General features: G+C 50.8%; 1 protein-coding gene across 2 annotated transcripts in view; it reads right to left on the reverse strand.

Moving 5' to 3' along the window:
- The window catches only part of LOC138754698 (flotillin-1-like), a 56,151-nt gene that overhangs the window by 14,627 nt on the left and 23,696 nt on the right, over window positions 1–17,828 (reverse strand). For both annotated transcript variants that reach the window (XM_069919401.1, XM_069919400.1), the window contains 4 exons: window positions 17,650–17,769; window positions 15,512–15,607; window positions 7,258–7,410; window positions 5,556–5,737 (listed from right to left, as the gene is read on the reverse strand). In XM_069919401.1, the coding sequence (XP_069775502.1) occupies window positions 5,556–5,737; window positions 7,258–7,410; window positions 15,512–15,607; window positions 17,650–17,769 (551 nt within the window). The remainder of the gene's footprint in view (window positions 1–5,555; window positions 5,738–7,257; window positions 7,411–15,511; window positions 15,608–17,649; window positions 17,770–17,828) is intronic.

Raw genomic sequence — 17,828 nt, forward strand, 5'->3', positions numbered from 1 at the left:
AACCCTCCAGGCGGAACCAGCAGAAAAGAACAAGTTCTACACCGACCTGCGCAACCTCATCCAACGTACCCCTACAGCCGACAAGGTTGTCATCCTGGGCGACTTCAACGCTCGTGTCGGCAAAGACTCAGAAACCTGGCCAGGAATCCTGGGCAAGCATGGCGTCGGCAAGTGCAACGACAATGGGCGCCTCCTGTTGGAGCTCTGCGCAGAACAGCGGCTTGTCATTACAAACACCCTTTTTCAGCAGAGGGACAGCCTTAAGACCACCTGGATGCATCCCCGATCCAAACACTGGCACCTCCTGGACTACATCCTGGTGCGAGAAAGTGACAAACAAGATGTGCTCCACACCAGGGTCATGCCTAGCGCGGAATGCCACACTGACCACCGGCTGGTTCGCTGCAAGCTCAACCTTCACTTCAAGCCAAAGCCCAGGAACAATAAAGCCCCCAGAAAGAGGTTCAATGTTGGAAAACTGCAGTCAGACGAAGCGAGAGGAAACTTCCAGGCAAACCTCAAAGCAAAGCTCGACTTTGCAACCCGCCTCACGGACCCGTCCCCTGAAACCCTCTGGGATCAGTTGAAGACTACCATACTGCAATCCACTGAAGAGGTACTGGGCTTCTCCTCCAGGAAAAACAAGGACTGGTTTGACGAAAACAGCCAGGAAATCCAGGAGCTGCTGGCAAAGAAGCGAGCTGCCCACCAGGCTCACCTTACAAAGCCGTCCTGTCCAGAGAAAAAACAAGCCTTCCGTCGCGCATGCAGCCATCTTCAGCGCAAACTCCGGGAGATCCAAAATGAGTGGTGGACTAGCCTCGCCAAAGGAACACAGCTCAGCGCGGACATTGGCGACTTCAGGGGTTTCTACGAGGCTCTAAAGGCTGTGTACGGCCCCTCACCCCAAGTCCAAAGCCCGCTGCGCAGCTCAGACGGCAAAGTCCTCCTCAGCGACAAGATCTCCATCCTCAACCGATGGTCAGAACACTTCCAATCTCTTTTCAGTACCAACCGCTCAGTCCAAGATTCCGCCCTGCTCCAGCTCCCTCAACAGCCCCTAAGGCTAGAGCTGGATGAGGTTCCCACCCTGGATGAGACATATAAGGCAATCGAACAACTGAAAAGTGGCAAAGCAGCAGGTATGGATGGAATCCCCCCAGAAGTCTGGCGGCAAAACTCTGCATGCCAAACTGCATGAGTTTTTCAAGCTTTGTTGGGACCAAGGTAAACTGCCTCAGGATCTTCGTGATGCCACCATCATCACCCTGTACAAAAACAAAGGCGAGAAATCAGACTGCTCAAACTACAGGGGAATCACGTTGCTCTCCATTGCAGGCAAAATCTTCGCTAGGATTCTACTAAATAGAATAATACCTAGTGTCGCCGAGAATATTCTCCCAGAATCACAGTGCGGCTTTCGCGCAAACAGAGGAACCACTGACATGGTCTTTGCCCTCAGACAGCTCCAAGAAAAGTGCAGAGAACAAAACAAAGGACTCTACATCACCTTTGTTGACCTCACCAAAGCCTTCGACACCGTGAGCAGGAAAGGGCTTTGGCAAATACTAGAGCGCATCGGATGTCCCCCAAAGTTCCTCAACATGATTATCCAACTGCACGAAAACCAACAAGGTCGGGTCAGATACAGCAATGAGCTCTCTGAACCCTTCTCCATTAACAATGGCGTGAAGCAAGGCTGTGTTCTCGCACCAACCCTCTTTTCAATCTTCTTCAGCATGATGCTGAACCAAGCCATGAAAGACCCCAACAATGAAGACGCTGTTTACATCCGGTACCGCACGGATGGCAGTCTCTTCAATCTGAGGCGCCTGCAAGCTCACACCAAGACACAAGAGAAACTTGTCCGTGAACTACTCTTTGCAGACGATGCCGCTTTAGTTGCCCATTCAGAGCCAGCTCTTCAGCGCTTGACGTCCTGCTTTGCGGAAACTGCCAAAATGTTTGGCCTGGAAGTCAGCCTGAAGAAAACTGAGGTCCTCCATCAGCCAGCTCCCCACCATGACTACCAGCCCCCCCACATCTCCATCGGGCACACAAAACTCAAAACGGTCAACCAGTTTACCTATCTCGGCTGCACATTTCATCAGATGCAAGGATCGACAATGAGATAGACAACAGACTCGCCAAGGCAAATAGCGCCTTTGGAAGACTACATAAAAGAGTCTGGAAAAACAACCAACTGAAAAACCTCACAAAGATAAGCGTATACAGAGCCGTTGTCATACCCACACTCCTGTTCGGCTCCGAATCATGGGTCCTCTACTGGCACCACCTACGGCTCCTAGAACGCTTCCACCAGCGTTGTCTCCGCTCCATCCTCAACATCCATTGGAGCGCTCACACCCCTAACGTCGAGGTACTCGAGATGGCAGAGGTCGACAGCATCGAGTCCACGCTGCTGAAGATCCAGCTGCGCTGGATGGGTCACGTCTCCAGAATGGAGGACCATCGCCTTCCCAAGATCGTATTATATGGCGAGCTCTCCACTGGCCACCGTGACAGAGGTGCACCAAAGAAAAGGTACAAGGACTGCCTAAAGAAATCTCTTGGTGCCTGCCACATTGACCACCACCAGTGGGCTGATAACGCCTCAAACCGTGCATCTTGGCGCCTCACAGTTTGGCGGGCAGCAGCCTCCTTTGAAGAAGACCGCAGAGCCCACCTCACTGACAAAAGGCAAAGGAGGAAAAACCCAACACCCAACCCCAACCAACCAATTTTCCCTTGCAACCGCTGCAATCGTGTCTGCCTGTCCCGCATCGGACTGGTCAGCCACAAACGAGCCTGCAGCTGACGTGGACTTTTTACCCCCTCCATAAATCTTCGTCCGCGAAGCCAAGCCAAAGAAAGCAAAGAATACAGAGATATTAAACAATAATATTACAGAATAAAAATATATCATAAAAAAAATAATTTTTGATCAGTTTAGGGTGTGAATTATCTCTAAAAAAAAAGATATAATTAATAACAATATATGAAAAAAGAGAAAAAAAAAACCCAAAAAAGAAGAAAAAACAAATCTGAATTAAAAAAAACTTTTAAAAAACCTACAGATATAGCTAAACCACACCGATCACTCCGATCTCATCTTACAGCCCAATTATCATACATAATCATAGAAAGAAAACAGAGCCAGATCAACTCACCACAAATGAAAATATTGAATAAATGGTCGCCAGGTTAACTCAAACTTAGAAGGGGATTCATAGACAGAGTTTCTAATTTTCTCTAAATTTAAACATAGTATAGTTTGGGTAAACCATTGGAAAACAGTGGGAGGATTTACCTCTTTCCAATTTAATAGTATAGATCTTCTAGCCATTAGTATAAGAAAAGCAATCATACGATCCGCAGGAAGAGATAAATAAGCCAAATCTATCATAGGTAATCCAAAAATTGCAGTAATGGGATGTGGTTGTAAATCAATATTCAAAACAGTAGATATAATGGAAAAAATTTCCTTCCAATAATTCTGTAAAGAGGGACAGGACCAAAACATATGTGTAAGGGAAGCTATTTCCAATTGACATTTATCACATATAGGATCGATATGAGAATAAAAGCGATGGAGTTTATCTTTAGACATATGAGCTCTATGAACAACTTTAAACTGTATTAGTGAATGTTTTGCACATAGAGAAGAAGAGTTTACCAGTCGCAGAATTTTATTCCAATTTTTATTAGAAATATGAAGGTTGAGTTCTCTTTCCCAATCATTTTTAAACTTTTCAAAAGTCCCAGAATTTATTTTTGTAATTATATTATATAATTTAGATATCACACCTTTTGGAGGGAATTTTGAATATAGTATATCCTCTAAAACAGTCGTAGTCTCCCGATTGGGAAAAGAGGGTAAAGTCGAAACTAAGAAACTCCTAATCTGCAAATATCGAAAGAAATGAGATCGAGGTAAATCATATTTCATGGATAATTGTTCAAATGACATGAAAGAGTTATCCAAGAATAAATCCGAAAAGCATGTTATACCTTTAACTTTCCAGAGTAAATAAGCTTGATCAATTAGAGAGGGATGAAAAAGGAAATTTAGTACAATAGGAGTTTCCAAGATAAAATGACTTAGGCCAAAAAATCTCCGGAATTGAAACCATATACGTAGTGTATGTTTAGCCATTGGATTATCAATTTGTTTATATAATTTAGTAAGAGTAAAAGGGAGAGCAGCTCCCAAAACAGAGCTAATTGAAAAAGGGAGTCCTGTTTTCCCTGAGGACAGTGAGCACCAACCCCCACCCCCCCACCCCGCTTCTCACCCAAACTTGCTGCATCACCATGTACACCTCTGGTGGAGATGGGGAGGTGGACCTGTCAGGATCCCCCCCCCTCCATCAGGATCTTCCTTTTGCAGATATTTCACAGGTAGGTGGAGGAGCAGGTAACGTAGAGGAAACAGGGAGGCTGCCTAAGGACTTGAGAGATTCGGAGAATGGACAGGAAGTGACAAATGAAATATAATGTCGCAAAGTGTACAGTCGTGCACTTTGGGGTAGAAGAGATAAACGGGCAGACTACTTTCTAAATGGGGAGAAAATTGAAAATCCCCAGATGCAAAGGGACCTGGGAGTCTTCGTGATGGGATACCTGAAGGTAAACCTGCAAGATGGGTCAGTGGTGAAGGCGGCAAATGTAAAGCTGGCATTCGTTTCAAGAGGATCTGAAGAGCCCTGGGGAGCGGTTTTGTGCTCAGTTAAGAAAGGATGTGGTGATGTTCAGGGGTGCAGTGGTAGATTTTTAGGTGCCACAGCTCATCAAAACGCCGACATGGAGGCCTTGGGAGACCTGGCCTTGGTGGCCACCATTTTGTACAAGTCTCTGCATAATCTGCAGCGAACTGTAAGATCACAAAGTAGAATGGCCAGTTGTGAAAGAATCAGGTTTGTCAAGACTTGAGAACGGGAGGATGGTGCTCTGCCAGGAATGTATTTCTGTAGCGGCCCAGTAAGGGTGAGCTCCCCAGCAGCTCTGCGCCCCTGCTGACGTTGGGAGAGGGTTCAGAGGATTCCAGGAATGCAAAGGTTTTCGTATGAGGAATGTTCGACAGCTCTTGGCCTGTACTACTTGGAATTTAAGAGAATGAAGTGGGGGGGGGGTGGGGGGGGGATCATTGAAACATTTTGAATGTTGAAAGACATGGACAGAGTAGAAAGGTTGGCTCCCGTGGGGAGAAGGGCTGGCAGTGGGGCTGAGTGGGAGAATGGACCAGCTCATGATTGAGTGAGCTGAATGGCCTATTTCTAATACTATATGCCTTATGGTTGAAACATCATCATTGGGAATACTGGAGATTGGGGTTCTCCTGCAGGGGGGGGGCTGTGTGAAAGACCCACTTTCCCCCAAGAGTGAGCACCATACACACCCCACTTCTCGTCCAAGCTCCCTACTTCATCATGCACACCCCTGGTAGGTCCTAATGGGGGAAGTGGGGGGGGGGGGTTGACCTGTCAGCATCGCCCCCTCCATCAGGACCTACCCCGGTGGGGAGGGGGTTATTCCTGTGGACGTGCAGGCCTTACCTCTCGGCTTCAGCCAGCTTCTCCAGCTTGTACCTCTCGGCCTCCGCAGGCTTCTTCACCTTGGCCTCCAGCTCCTTCTCCCGCCGGAGGATCTCCTGCTCCTGAAGCTGGATCTGCTGGGTGCGTTCCACCACTTGCACCTGCATCGTTTCCTCCTCGATCTGCTGCTTGGTCTTGGCCACCTGCGGCAAAGGGGAAGGATGAGTGGGCACCCAGCTGCTCCCAGTACCCACCGCTGGTCTCCTGGCCGGGCCCCAAAGCCATGGCTCACCCCGTCCGAGGCAGAAGCACCCTCCCACCTACTCTGTGCTCCCTGATACATGCCAGTCCCCAGTGAAACAAACGACCAGTATCGGTTTTCATACCATTTCTCAAGCAAAGGTCGGAGAATGTACATGACATCACATACAACCACGAGATCCTTTTTCCTGCAAGCGAGGCTGAATTTCTCCTTACACTGGACAAAGAAAATTTGTCTTCCTAAATTGGGTGTATTTTATGGAGCTTGGGTTGCTGATCATTTAAATCACCTTAATATTTTCCTACCATTTTTTTTATGATTCCCTGTCTACTTCAAGCACACAAAACCATGAAGTGTAACGTGTCATTGAAAATTCATTTTGCTGCATTCGCACTCGGACTTCTTTCCCGCTGATCTTGGTGCCAAAGATGCTGAAAGATTTCACCAGGACATTGAAACCATACGTTTCTGGATGGACGAGAAAATCAGAGCATCTGAACAATACCCATGTGGACTGTAAGACTGTAAGACCGTAAGACGCAGGGGCAGAAATTCAATGGTGAGGTGATTCATTCTCCACTCAGCCCCACTGTCCGGCCTTCTCCCCTTGATGCCCTGGCTAATCAAGAGCCTATCAACCTTAAATACCCCCAATGACCCGGCCTCCACAAACGCCTGTAGCAACAAATTCCACAGATCCACCACCTTCTGGCTGAAGAAATTCCTATACGTCTCTGTTCTTAGTGCAGATGGGGAGAACATATAAACTCCTTACAGGTTTCCAACCTGGGTCACTGGTGCTGTATAGCATCACACTAATTGCCTGCTAACCTTGACCCATCTCTTTCAGATGCATTCTGGGTAATCGAGGTCCAGCAATAACCTTGCCTGTCAATTCCCAAACCAGAGAACATTACAGCACACAATACACGCCCTTCGGCTCTTCTAGTCTGTGCCAACCTATTATTCTGCCAGGTTCCACTGATCTGCACCCAGTCCCGAGTCCTGCATGTCCCTCCCATCCATGTACCTGTTCAAATCCTTCCTAAATGTTAAAATTGAGCCTGTATCCACCACATCAGCTGACTACTCGTTCCACTCTCCCGCCATTCTCTGTACGAAGAAGTTCCCCCTAAACTTTCACCCTTAACCCATGTCCTCTAATTTGTATTTCAGTTGTAAAAAATCCTACTCCATCTATCCCCCTCATAATTTTGTAAACCTCTATCAAATCTCCCCTCATTCTTCTACACACTATGAAAGAAAGTACTCACCTGAAGTCCTGGCAATGTCCTAGATCCAAATCTCTGCACTCTTTCAATTTTATTGATATTTTTCCTGAAGTATAAAAACTTCTTGGCCAGGATGGCATGACCAAGATGGTGGTCCCCTGCCCTCTGATCCCACTGCCCCCCACCCCAGGCTCAACCCAAACGCACAGCCCCGACCAAGCCAGCCTACCTGCAGCTGGTACGCTAGGTCCGACTGCGCCTTCCTGGTGTTCACTTCCGTGTCGTAGGTGGCCTTCTTCAGTTCATAGTCCCGCTGGGCTTTGGCCACCTCGATCTCGTTCACGTACTGGGCCGACACCTTCTGCTGTTGGGCTCTGGCTTCCTGTCGGGATGTGGTGGGGGGGGGGGGGTTGGAGAGAGGGGGGAGAGGTCGGAATAAGGTTAGGCAGCACCGAGGGAGACTTTTCAGCTTTTAACCTGTTCCCTGGTGTCTGGAAGGGCCTTTACTCCATATCGTTCATGGTGAATTAACTGCTGAGGAACTACAGCCTGCGTGGATCAAATTTTTTATTACAGTACAACTCCGATTCTCCAAAATCATAATTTATCTGAAATATTTTCGGACCTGAACTGACCGGGGACTTGGGGCTCCCAGTGGTGCCAGCAGTGGACCTCGGGCTCCTGGCACCGGTTGCAGCGGACTTTAAGCTCCTGGGCAGGAGCAGGACCCTCATGCTCCCGGCAAGAGCGGAGCCTCAGTGGGAAGGTGTTGGTGTTTGGTGGTGGCCAGCATTTTTTTTTTGGTGAGAATTAAACATTATTTTAATACTTAAAAAGCCTCCCCTTGTTGTTTGTTGTTGTTTAAATACCGTTACAAGTGATTTGTTGTTCTTAAAAAAAACTATCTGAAATAGGCCTGGTCCCGATCATTTCGGATAATCAGATTTGTACCGTTGTAGCAGCGGCCACACTGCTAACTGAAGGATCACACAAGCAGACGGTTGAGTTCAGTGAGCAAAACTGATTTATTGTAGGCTGCCTGGCTGGTCTTATACTCCCAGCCCGGACCTGGCTGAGAACTGCGCTGGGAGGCCCCGACGTCACAGGGGCATCATGTGGGTCGCCAAGTGCGGTCTTCTAAGCCCAGTGTCGGAGGTCGGGAGGAAACCCCCGACGGCGCCATTTTGGCCGGCTGTCCCGCCGCGTGTGTGACAAGCAGGGCCGGTTCGCCTGCCTAATGGCGTACCGTCACACAGCCCCCCACCCCGAACTGGCGCCAATTTCTTTTTTTGCCAGGCGGCCTAGCTTCTTGGGTTGGGCCACAACTACTGGCTTGGTGGGGTCGAGGTGGGCTGGCTTTAACCTGTCCACCATAAACGGTTCCCTCTTACCACCGATGTCCAGTGGGAAAGTGGATCCTGAACGCTGGATGACTTTGTACAGCCCTTCATATGGTCTTTGTAGAGGTGCTGTGGACGGGCCCCGCCTGATAAAAATATACTCTGCGGAATACAGGTCGCTGGGGTTTAAGAGGCCCATGTGCCGTGTCTGGGTGGCAGCGGGGGTGTGAGGGAGTCCAACTGGGCCTGGAGGCGGGGGAAGTAGACCGTGCGTTGACTGATGGGGGTTGTGAGGTGCGTTGACGAACTCACTGGGTAGGGCTAGCAGTGCACCGTAGACCAGCTCAGCTGATGATGCCTGTAGGTCTTCTTTGGGTGTCAAGAAGATGCCCAGGAGCACCCAAGGCAGCTCGTCCACCCAGTTGGGGCTGGTGAGACGGGCCATCAGTGCCAACTTAAAGTGGTGGTACAATCGCCGACTAGTCCATTGGTCTGTGGGTGACAGGCCATGGTGTGATGTAGCTTGATCCCCAGCCAGTTGGCGAGCTGTGCCCAAAGCGTGGAGGTGAACTGGGTGCCCCAATAACTGGTGAAGTGGTTTGGGACACCAAAGCAGGCAACCCAACCGTTCAAAAGCACTCAGGAGCAGCAGTCCGTGGAGGCATCTGGCATCGGGATCACCTCGGGCCAACGAGTGGTGCGGTCCATCACTGTGAAAAGGTAACGGTTATCTTGGGAAACGGGAAAGGGTCTGATGATGTCCACACGTATGTGGCTGAACCGTTCCCAGACGTGTTCAAAATCTTGTACGGGTGCTCTTGTGTGCCTGTGTACCTTGGAAAGCTGGTAATGGGTGCAGGTTCTGGCCCTGTCTGCAATCTGCTTCCAAAGCCCGTGCCAGATGAAACGTTCTGCCACCATATGGATCGTGGACCTGATGGAAGGGTGGGAAAGGTCATGGATATGGTGGAAGACTTGCCTGTGCCATGGACAGTACCCTCACTGTGAGGAGTCGGAAAGTCCTGGAACTGCAGGCCCGTGATGGCAGTCCTGAAGGCTCGCGTCGGACTTTTGGTCCCGGGTGAGCTGGTCGAAGTCGAGGCCGGGTGTCAGCGCGCAAATGGCCAGTCATGAGAGTGCATCAACGACCACGTTGTCTTCCCCCCCCCCCCCCCCTTGTGCCGAATGTTGGTGGTGAACTCCAAAACAAAGGAGAGGTGACGCTGTTGGCGGGCCGACCAGGGATCTTTTGCCATAGCGAGCGCCTGAGTGAGGGGTTTGTGGTCGGTAAAAATGGTGAAAGGCATCCCCTCCAAGAAATAGTGGAAATGACGCGCCGCCAGGTACATGCCCAGCAACTCGCGATCGAAAGCGCTATACTTGTGCTCTAGCGGGTGAAGAAGTCGGCTAAAGAATGCCAGTGGTTTCCACTGTCCGTTCACTTGCTGCTCCAGGACGGCGCCGACGGCTGTGGCAGAGGCATCAACAGAGAGCGCCATATGCAGGTCCGTGCGTGAGTGGACGAGCAGGGTAGCCTTCACGAGGGCATCTTTCATGGCTTTGAATGCCCTGCTGGCCTCTGGAGTCCAGGTGAGTGTCTTGCCTTTGGCCGCAATGAGGGCGAAGAGCGGCTGCATGATGCGCGCAGTGCCTGGAATGAAGTGGTTATAGAAATTGACCATACCCGCGAACTCCTGTAGCCTCTTGAGGTTGTCCAGGCGTGGGAACTCCCTGACTGCAGCGACCTTTGTAGCGGCAGGTGTAGCTCCTTCGGCAGTGAAGGTATGGCCCAAGAACTGCATGGACTCTTTCCCGAACTGGCATTTGGCCGGATTGATCGTTAGGCCAGTCGGCCAGTTGGGAGAAGAGGGTGCGCAGGTGACACTAGTGTTGTGCCCAGTCTCTGCTGGCGACGAGGATGTCGTCCAGATAAATGAATATGAAATTCAAATCCCTGCCTACTGTGTCCAAAAGGCGCTGGAAGGTCTGGGCGGCGTTCTTGAGCCCGAATGGCATGTGTAGGAACTCGAACAAGCCGAAGGGGGTGATGATGGCCGTTTTGGGTATGTCCTCGGGGTGCACCGGGATTTGGAGATACCCGCGCACCAGGTTGACCTTGGAGAATACCCCCGTGCCATGCAGGTTGGCCGTAAAGTCCTGGATGTGAGGGATTGGGTAACAGTCAGGTACTGTCGCGTTGTTAAGCCGTCAATAATCTCCGCAGGGGCACCAGCCGCTGGAGGCTTTCGGGACCAGGTGGAGTGGTGAGGCCCAAGGACTGTCAGAGTGTTGAATGATCCCCAGCTCCTGCAGATGCGAGAACTCTTCCTTCACTATCTGGAGCTTATCCGGCAGGAGCCAGCGAGCCTTGGCATGGACCGGCGGGCCTTGGGTGGGAATGTAATGAAATACCCCGTGGCGTGGTGAGGTGGAGAACTGCAGCTTGAGGATGGACGGGAACTCATCCAGGATACGCTGAAACTTGTCCTTGGGTGTGCTGACCATGGCCATCTGTGGCTGCTCTGTGCGGGAGGCGTTGAGGCGAACGGATTGGAAGGTAGGGGCATCCACCAGTCGCCTACCTCGAATGTCGACCAGGAGTCCGTGGGCGAGGAGGAAGTCGACACCCAGGTTGGCGGTTGGGAGGGACGAAACGGTGAACCTCCACTGCCCGATCTGGAAGAGGATGGTCTTGTCTCCATACGTTCGGATCTCCGTCGAATTGGCTGCACGGAGGGGAGGTCCTCGAGGCCGGTTACAGGACTCAATGGCTGTGGCTGGGATGACACTGCTCTGGGCCCCGGTGTCGACGAGGAAGTGTCGGTCGCTGACTGAACCCCGCAGGTAGAGAAGGCTGTGTTCTTGGCCAGCCGGCGCAGCCATTAACAGTTTCCCTGGAACAAGCGGGGCTGACGACACTTTCGAGCCTTGGCTCCCCAGTACTGGTGGAAGAAGCAGAGGACTGAAGTGGATGGCTTGCTTCTGGCTATGCTCTGAGGCCCCTGCAGGGGCTGGGTGCTCCACTGCAGCGCTAGAGGAAGACTTGGCATGGCCATGCCCGTGACTCGTAACCTGCTGGACTGCTGAGCCCCCCGAGAATCATTTAAGCCATAGCTCCGGAGCCTTTTGAGCAACCTTCCTAAGGTTGACGAAGCTCTCCTAGGACAGTAACGGCTGGATGTATTCAGGCAGATGGTCGAGGAAGATGCGCTCGAAGAGTGGGCAGTTGGTGTGATCGCCCATGAGCGCGAGCATCTCGTCCATCAACGATTGGAGTTCTATCCCCCAAGGCGTCGAGGCACAGCATCCAAGTGGCACGCTGGCGCCTGGAGAGGCTGAGGGAGCCGGTGAGCACCTGCTTGGGTGCTCACCCGTGGATGGGTGCTAAACGAGGTGCAGCACTCATTTGGCGGTGGCCTGGTCCAGGTTGGCGACCACATGGTAAAACTTGGTTGAATCTGATGAAATCTGGTGGAGGTGAAACTGAGCCTCTGCGTGGCTGAACCCGGTCTCTGGCTCCTGAATCCAGAAGTCAGGAAGCTTGATGGCTATAGCGTTGATTGAAGGGTCGTTCATGTCAGGTTCAAAGACGTTTGAACCTGTCAGGATCACCAATTGCAGCGGCGGCTACACTGCTAACTGAAGGATAGCACAACCAGATGGGTTGAGTTCAGTGAGCAAAACTGATTTATTGCAGGCTGCCTGGCTGGTCTTATACTCCCAGCCCGGACCTGGCTGAGAACCGCGCTGGGGGGGCCCCTGACGTCAAGAGGGTCGCCAAGCGCGTCAATCCCTGACGGCGCCATTTTGGTCGGCTACTCCGCCGTGTGCGTGACAAGCGGGTCCGGTTCTTCTGCCTAATGGCGTACCGCCACACCGTATTATTATCATTCAACGGTATAATAAAAACTGGATGAAACAGTGTTTCTTCAGTGAAAACATACAAATACATTTCAGATTTATTGTCACACATACAACCCAAAATGATCACTATTGGTAGTGCAAAAATAAACTGTACACATGTAAACAGATAAAGAAATGTAAATAAACTGACTGTGCAATAAAGAGAAAAAAATCAATAAAAAGTCAAAGGCCTTAAACGAGTCCCTGACTGAGTTTGTCATGGAGGAGTCTGATGGTGGGGGGGAGGTGGTCCTGAACCTGCTGGAGCGAGTCTTGTGGCACCAGATGGCAGCAGCGAGAAACGAGTCCCTGACTGAGTTTGTCATGGAGGAGTCTGATGGTGGGGGGAGGTGGTCCTGAACCTGCTGGAGCGAGTCTTGTGGCACCAGATGGCAGCAGCGAGAAACGAGTCCCTGACTGAGTTTGTCATGGAGGAGTCTGATGGTGGGGGGGGGGGGAGGTGGTCCTGTATCTGCTGGAGTGAGTCTTGTGGCACCAGATGGCAGCAGCGAGAAACGAGTCCCTGACTGAGTTTGTCATGGAGGAGTCTGATGGTGGGGGGGAGGTGGTCCTGAATCTGCTGGAGTGAGTCTTGTGGCACCAGATGGCAGCAGCGAGAATTGAACATGTGCTGGGGGGTGCGGATCCTTGATGTTCGCTGCTGCTCTCTGACGGCAGCGTTCCCCGTAGATGTTCTCGATGGTGGGGAGGCTTATGCCTGTGATGTCCTGGCCTGTGTCCTCTAATCTTGCAGGGCTCTACACACAGGGATATTGGTATCCCCACACCAGACATATATTTAGAAGAGAGAGAGAGAGAGAGAGAGAGAGAGAGAGAGAGAGAGAGAGAGAGAGAGAGAGAGAGAGAGGAGAGAACACATAAAAATATATACTGTATTGTGCAATTAATTAATAGCAGAGTCTCGGAAGGTTAGTGTGAGCAGTTCATCTGTGGCTCAGCAAAACCTGTGCCCGTGGGAGAAGCTGTTCCTCAGCCTGGTGGGGCTGGCTCTGATCCTCCTGTAACTGTTCCGACGGGAGCAGCTGAAAGATGCTGTGTGCGGGGTGGAAGGGGTCCTCAATAGTTTATCATGCCCTTTTCAGACAACGATCCTGGTAGATCATGTTGATTGGGGAGGGGGAGTGCGTTACCAAAAGTACAAAGAACACATACATCTTTCTTCTACACTCAGTCTGTCCTCCCGTTCACTCTCAACTTATTCAAAGCCCGAAGCCAAATACAACATGGTGGCCACCAAGGGCCACTCTCGCAAGAATTTGGCCACCTCTGTCACAATTTTCTGTTGGTCCACCCGTTTCCGCTGCAAAAGTTCAATCGACCCCCCCCCCCCTCCCAAACACAGTGTCATGGACTCCCTGGCATTTAACGTCCCCTTAGATAATCCCATCTGATTGTACAAGTACCACACAATGGGCAGGACCAGATGTTCGGTAACAGTGCACCCAGTGTTAACTGAGTTTCCAAATTTTGAAAAGCAAGTGGTACCCTTGTAATAATGAGGTGGTCCTGAAATTTGTTTCAAGGTTGAAAGGTAAGAAGCTTAAACACTCCCTCTGCACCAGTCCCCACCACAAGCCCCTCCTCCTCTCCAACTCCCCACCACAAGCCCCTCCTCCTCTCCAACTCCCCACCACAAGCCCCTCCTCCTCTCCAACTCCCCACCACAAGCCCCTCCTCCTCTCCAACTCCCCACCACAAGCCCCTCCTCCTCTCCAACTCCCCACCACAAGCCCCTCCTCCTCTCCAACTCCCCACCACAAGCCCCTCCTCCTCTCCAACTCCCCACCACAAGCCCCTCCTCCTCTCCAACTCCCCACCACAAGCCCCTCCTCCTCTCCAACTCTCCACAACCCATTCCTCCTCTCCAACTCCCCACAACCCCCTCCTCCTCTTCAACTCCCCACAACCCCCTCCTCCTCTTCAACTCCCCACCACAACCCCCTCCTCCTCTCCAACTCTCCACAACCCCCTCCTCCTCTCCAACTCCCCACAACCCCCTCCTCCTCCAACTCCCCATCACAACCCCCTCCGCCTCTCCAACTCCCCACCACAACTCCCTGCTCCTCTCCAACTCCCCACCACAGTCTCTTCCCTTTCCTTCCAGCACCTACCCTAAATCCCTGCTTCTGGTCTATGCCCAGCTGAATACCCCCCCCCCTTTAAAATTTCCCACTACTGAACCTTCCCTCCAGATCCACACCAGTCTTCCCCCTCTTCTCAGACCCTTCCCCAACCATACGCCCATCTGTAGTATGGAGGGTCGTATGACCCTCTGACGGGAACCTAGACATAGGTCACCACACCTGCCAATCAATGTCAAGCCAACCCACAGGGGACCCACAGCATACACCTTGCAATTGGCTCTTTTGAATACATAGAACACTAGACCACAGTTCAGGCTCTTCAGCTCTTGATGTTCTGCCAAAATAAAACTAAACCCTTCCCAACTCATAACCTTCTATCTTTCTTTCATCCATGTGCCTATGTAAGAGTCTCTTAGATGTCCCTTTTGTTCCAGCCTCCACCACCATCCCTGGCAAAGCATTCTCTGTGTGAAAAAAAATTCCTCTGATGTCTCCTCTTAACTTCCCTCCCTTCACTTTGCACATACGTATCACTGTAAACACTTTTCCTAACTAATCGGGGTGCCAGGTGGAGAGGTGGCAGGTACTGCTTGTGTCTTTTCACTGTATTTAACTGTCCCTGATTAGTAGCAAGTGCCAGGTTGTTATGTGCTTCTGATGCGAGTATATCGTGAGTACCTTGCCTGATTTTGTGTGTGTGTGTGTGTGTGTGTGTGTGTGTGTGTGTGTGTGTGTGTGTGTGTGTGTGTGTGTGCATTTGACAGCGTGAGAGTATGAGTGTGTGGGTGTGAGGTGTGTGTGTGGGCATGTGTGTGTACATGTGTTTGTATGTGTGTACACGCCTGTATGTGTGTGTGCATGTGCGTGTGATCCCCGTGGCAGTTCCCCCCCCGCCCCCCCCAGCCTGCACAGGTAAATAAAGATCTTTTCTGCGCAGACCCAATTCTTCTCAGACCCTCCAAAATTGTATACCTCATCACACCCACCCCCCCCCCCCACTTCCTCCTCCTCCCAGAACCCACCCTCCCCCATCTCTCCTTCCAACCTTACCAATGACCCAATTATTCCTGCTAGGAACCACACTCCCCCAACCCCAGATCCTTCTTTCCAAAAAAAAAATCACAAGATCTGTTACCTTGATGCCCGAATCCCGCTTGGCCTCAGCTTCTCCAATCCGAGCATCTCGCTGCACCTGGGCTGTGCGGGACTTGCCCAGAGAGTGCAGGTAACCCTGGGGGAGAACATGAAGCATTGTCAGAATGGCTTCCAATGTTGGGTGAGCAAGTTACGGGAAGCAGCAGGCTGGAGGTGTGGCATCAATGTTCATCGTCACAAGCACCAAGATGCAGTGATACAAGTTTGTTTTGTGAGCAGTCCAGGTAGGCATCTCATATATAGTACAGCAAGAGAGATGGTACAGAGGTGCAGAGCTACAGAAATAGATCAATAGGTCAGTGTGAGGTTCATTCAGGAGACTGGTAACAGCAGGAAAGAAACTGTCCTTGAATCTGGAGGTGTGTGACCACACGCTCTTCCAAATTGGGGGTGCGGGTGGTGAAGAGAGTGTGGCCAAAGTGGAATGACATACAGGCTGCTTTCATGAGGCAGATGGAGTTGATGGAAGGGAGGGACTGGCCATTTTCACAACCCTCTGCATCCAACATCAGTGAGTTGCCAATATTAGAGCCATACAGAACTAAAGCAGGCCCTTTGGCCCACCAAGACCGTACAGGCCACCAACCACCCAAAGACAAACTGCTGGAGGAACTCATCATCCGTGTAGGGAAAATAGACAGCTGACGTTTCAGGTCACAATTCTGCTTCAGGATTGGGATGACGGGCAGTATTAACGAGGAGAGAGGGTCAGTGGGTGACCTCCCATCCACCAAAGATATCGATGCCTCAAGGCAGGCAGGCCACACCATTAAGGACCCCTATCACCTTGGCCACAACCTCTTCTCACTGCTACCTTCATGAAGATGGTACAGAATCAAAACGAACTGGGGTTGTAGGTCAATCGGATGTAATTGGGCGGCATGGGCTCGAGGGCTGCAAGGATCCGTTACCGTGCTGTATGTCTACATTTTAAAAATATATAAATTTAAAAGTCTAATGTCCAGCAGATCTAGGATCAAGAACAGTCTCTTTTCCAACAGTTCTCAAAGTTTTGAACCTTCCCGTACTGATAGGATCACCAACTGTTGAAACATCACTTTTTTTTGTACTAACAGTAACTGAAATCTTTTATACTGAGTAAAAACTGAGATGTTGGAGGAACTCAGCCGGTCTCACGGAGGTAAAGATACATAACCATCATTTCGTGTCTGAGCATTTTGTCAAAGTATGAATAAAAAGCAGACAGGCGTCTGAATTAAAAGGCCGGGGGAGAAGGGTAGAGAAGGCAGCAGGAGGAATACAGACCAACAGACAAGAGATGTTAATTGGACATAGTTGGGACAGGATAGAATTGAGGGAGGATGGAGATGAAGAGCTGGGGGAAAGGAAACAGAGGGGAAGAGAGACAGGGTCAGAGGAAAGGAGACACAGGGAAAGATGGCTGCCCATTTCAATTCCCCGCTCCATTCCCACACCAACATGTCTGTCCACAGTCTCATGCACTGCCTGAGGCCGCCCGCAAATTGGAGGAACAACACCTCGTCTTCCGTCTGCGCACCCTCCAACTGGATGGCATCAACATGTTTCATTATCCTCCCCGCCATCTTTCCCCATGTCTCCTTCTCTCTCCTTTTAAAGAGCCAAAAGCAACCACCCTTCCTCAATCAATTCTCACCTTTCCTCTCTCCTGTCCCCTTCATTTCCATTGTTTGTTAGTGTGGAGTCCTCCCCTTCCCATTCCTCCCCCTTTCTATCCCCAGTCTTTATTCAAACACCTGTCTGCGCTTTGCTTATACCTTGAAGAAGTCCTCAGGGCCGAAACGTCGGTGATATATCTTTGCCTCCTATGGTCACTGTGAGACTGGCTGAGGTCCTCCAGCATTTCTGTGTTTTTACAGCAATTACACAGAAGCTGCAGATGTCTGGGTTTCACCCCTCATTATCTTTAATTTATTCTGTCTAGGCACCACCTTTTTTTGCTGGAAATAATTCTGACGATTACGTCACATCTGCAGCCAAGTTCTGCCAGTTGGTAATTCATAACCTTCTGCCCTTCCATGAAAGAGGGCCAGATTGACAGGCCATACTTGTGCATGTGTGCCCGCCTGCGTTAATGCGGGTGCGGGCTAAAACCGGGACCCTCCTGTTCCAACCCACCTGGTCATCGTGGATGTCCTTCAGAGTGTAGCTGACCACCCCGATGCCCATGTTGATCAGGTCGGACGATGCCACTTTGAACACCTGCTCTGAAAACTTCTTCCGGTCCTTGTAGATCTCCTGGGCCAGACAGAACAAGACTAGCAATTAGAGTAAAACACGGGTGGCATCCTAACTAC

This window comes from Narcine bancroftii, chromosome 2 (genome assembly GCF_036971445.1).
Source record: "Narcine bancroftii isolate sNarBan1 chromosome 2, sNarBan1.hap1, whole genome shotgun sequence".
NCBI lineage: Eukaryota > Metazoa > Chordata > Chondrichthyes > Torpediniformes > Narcinidae > Narcine > Narcine bancroftii.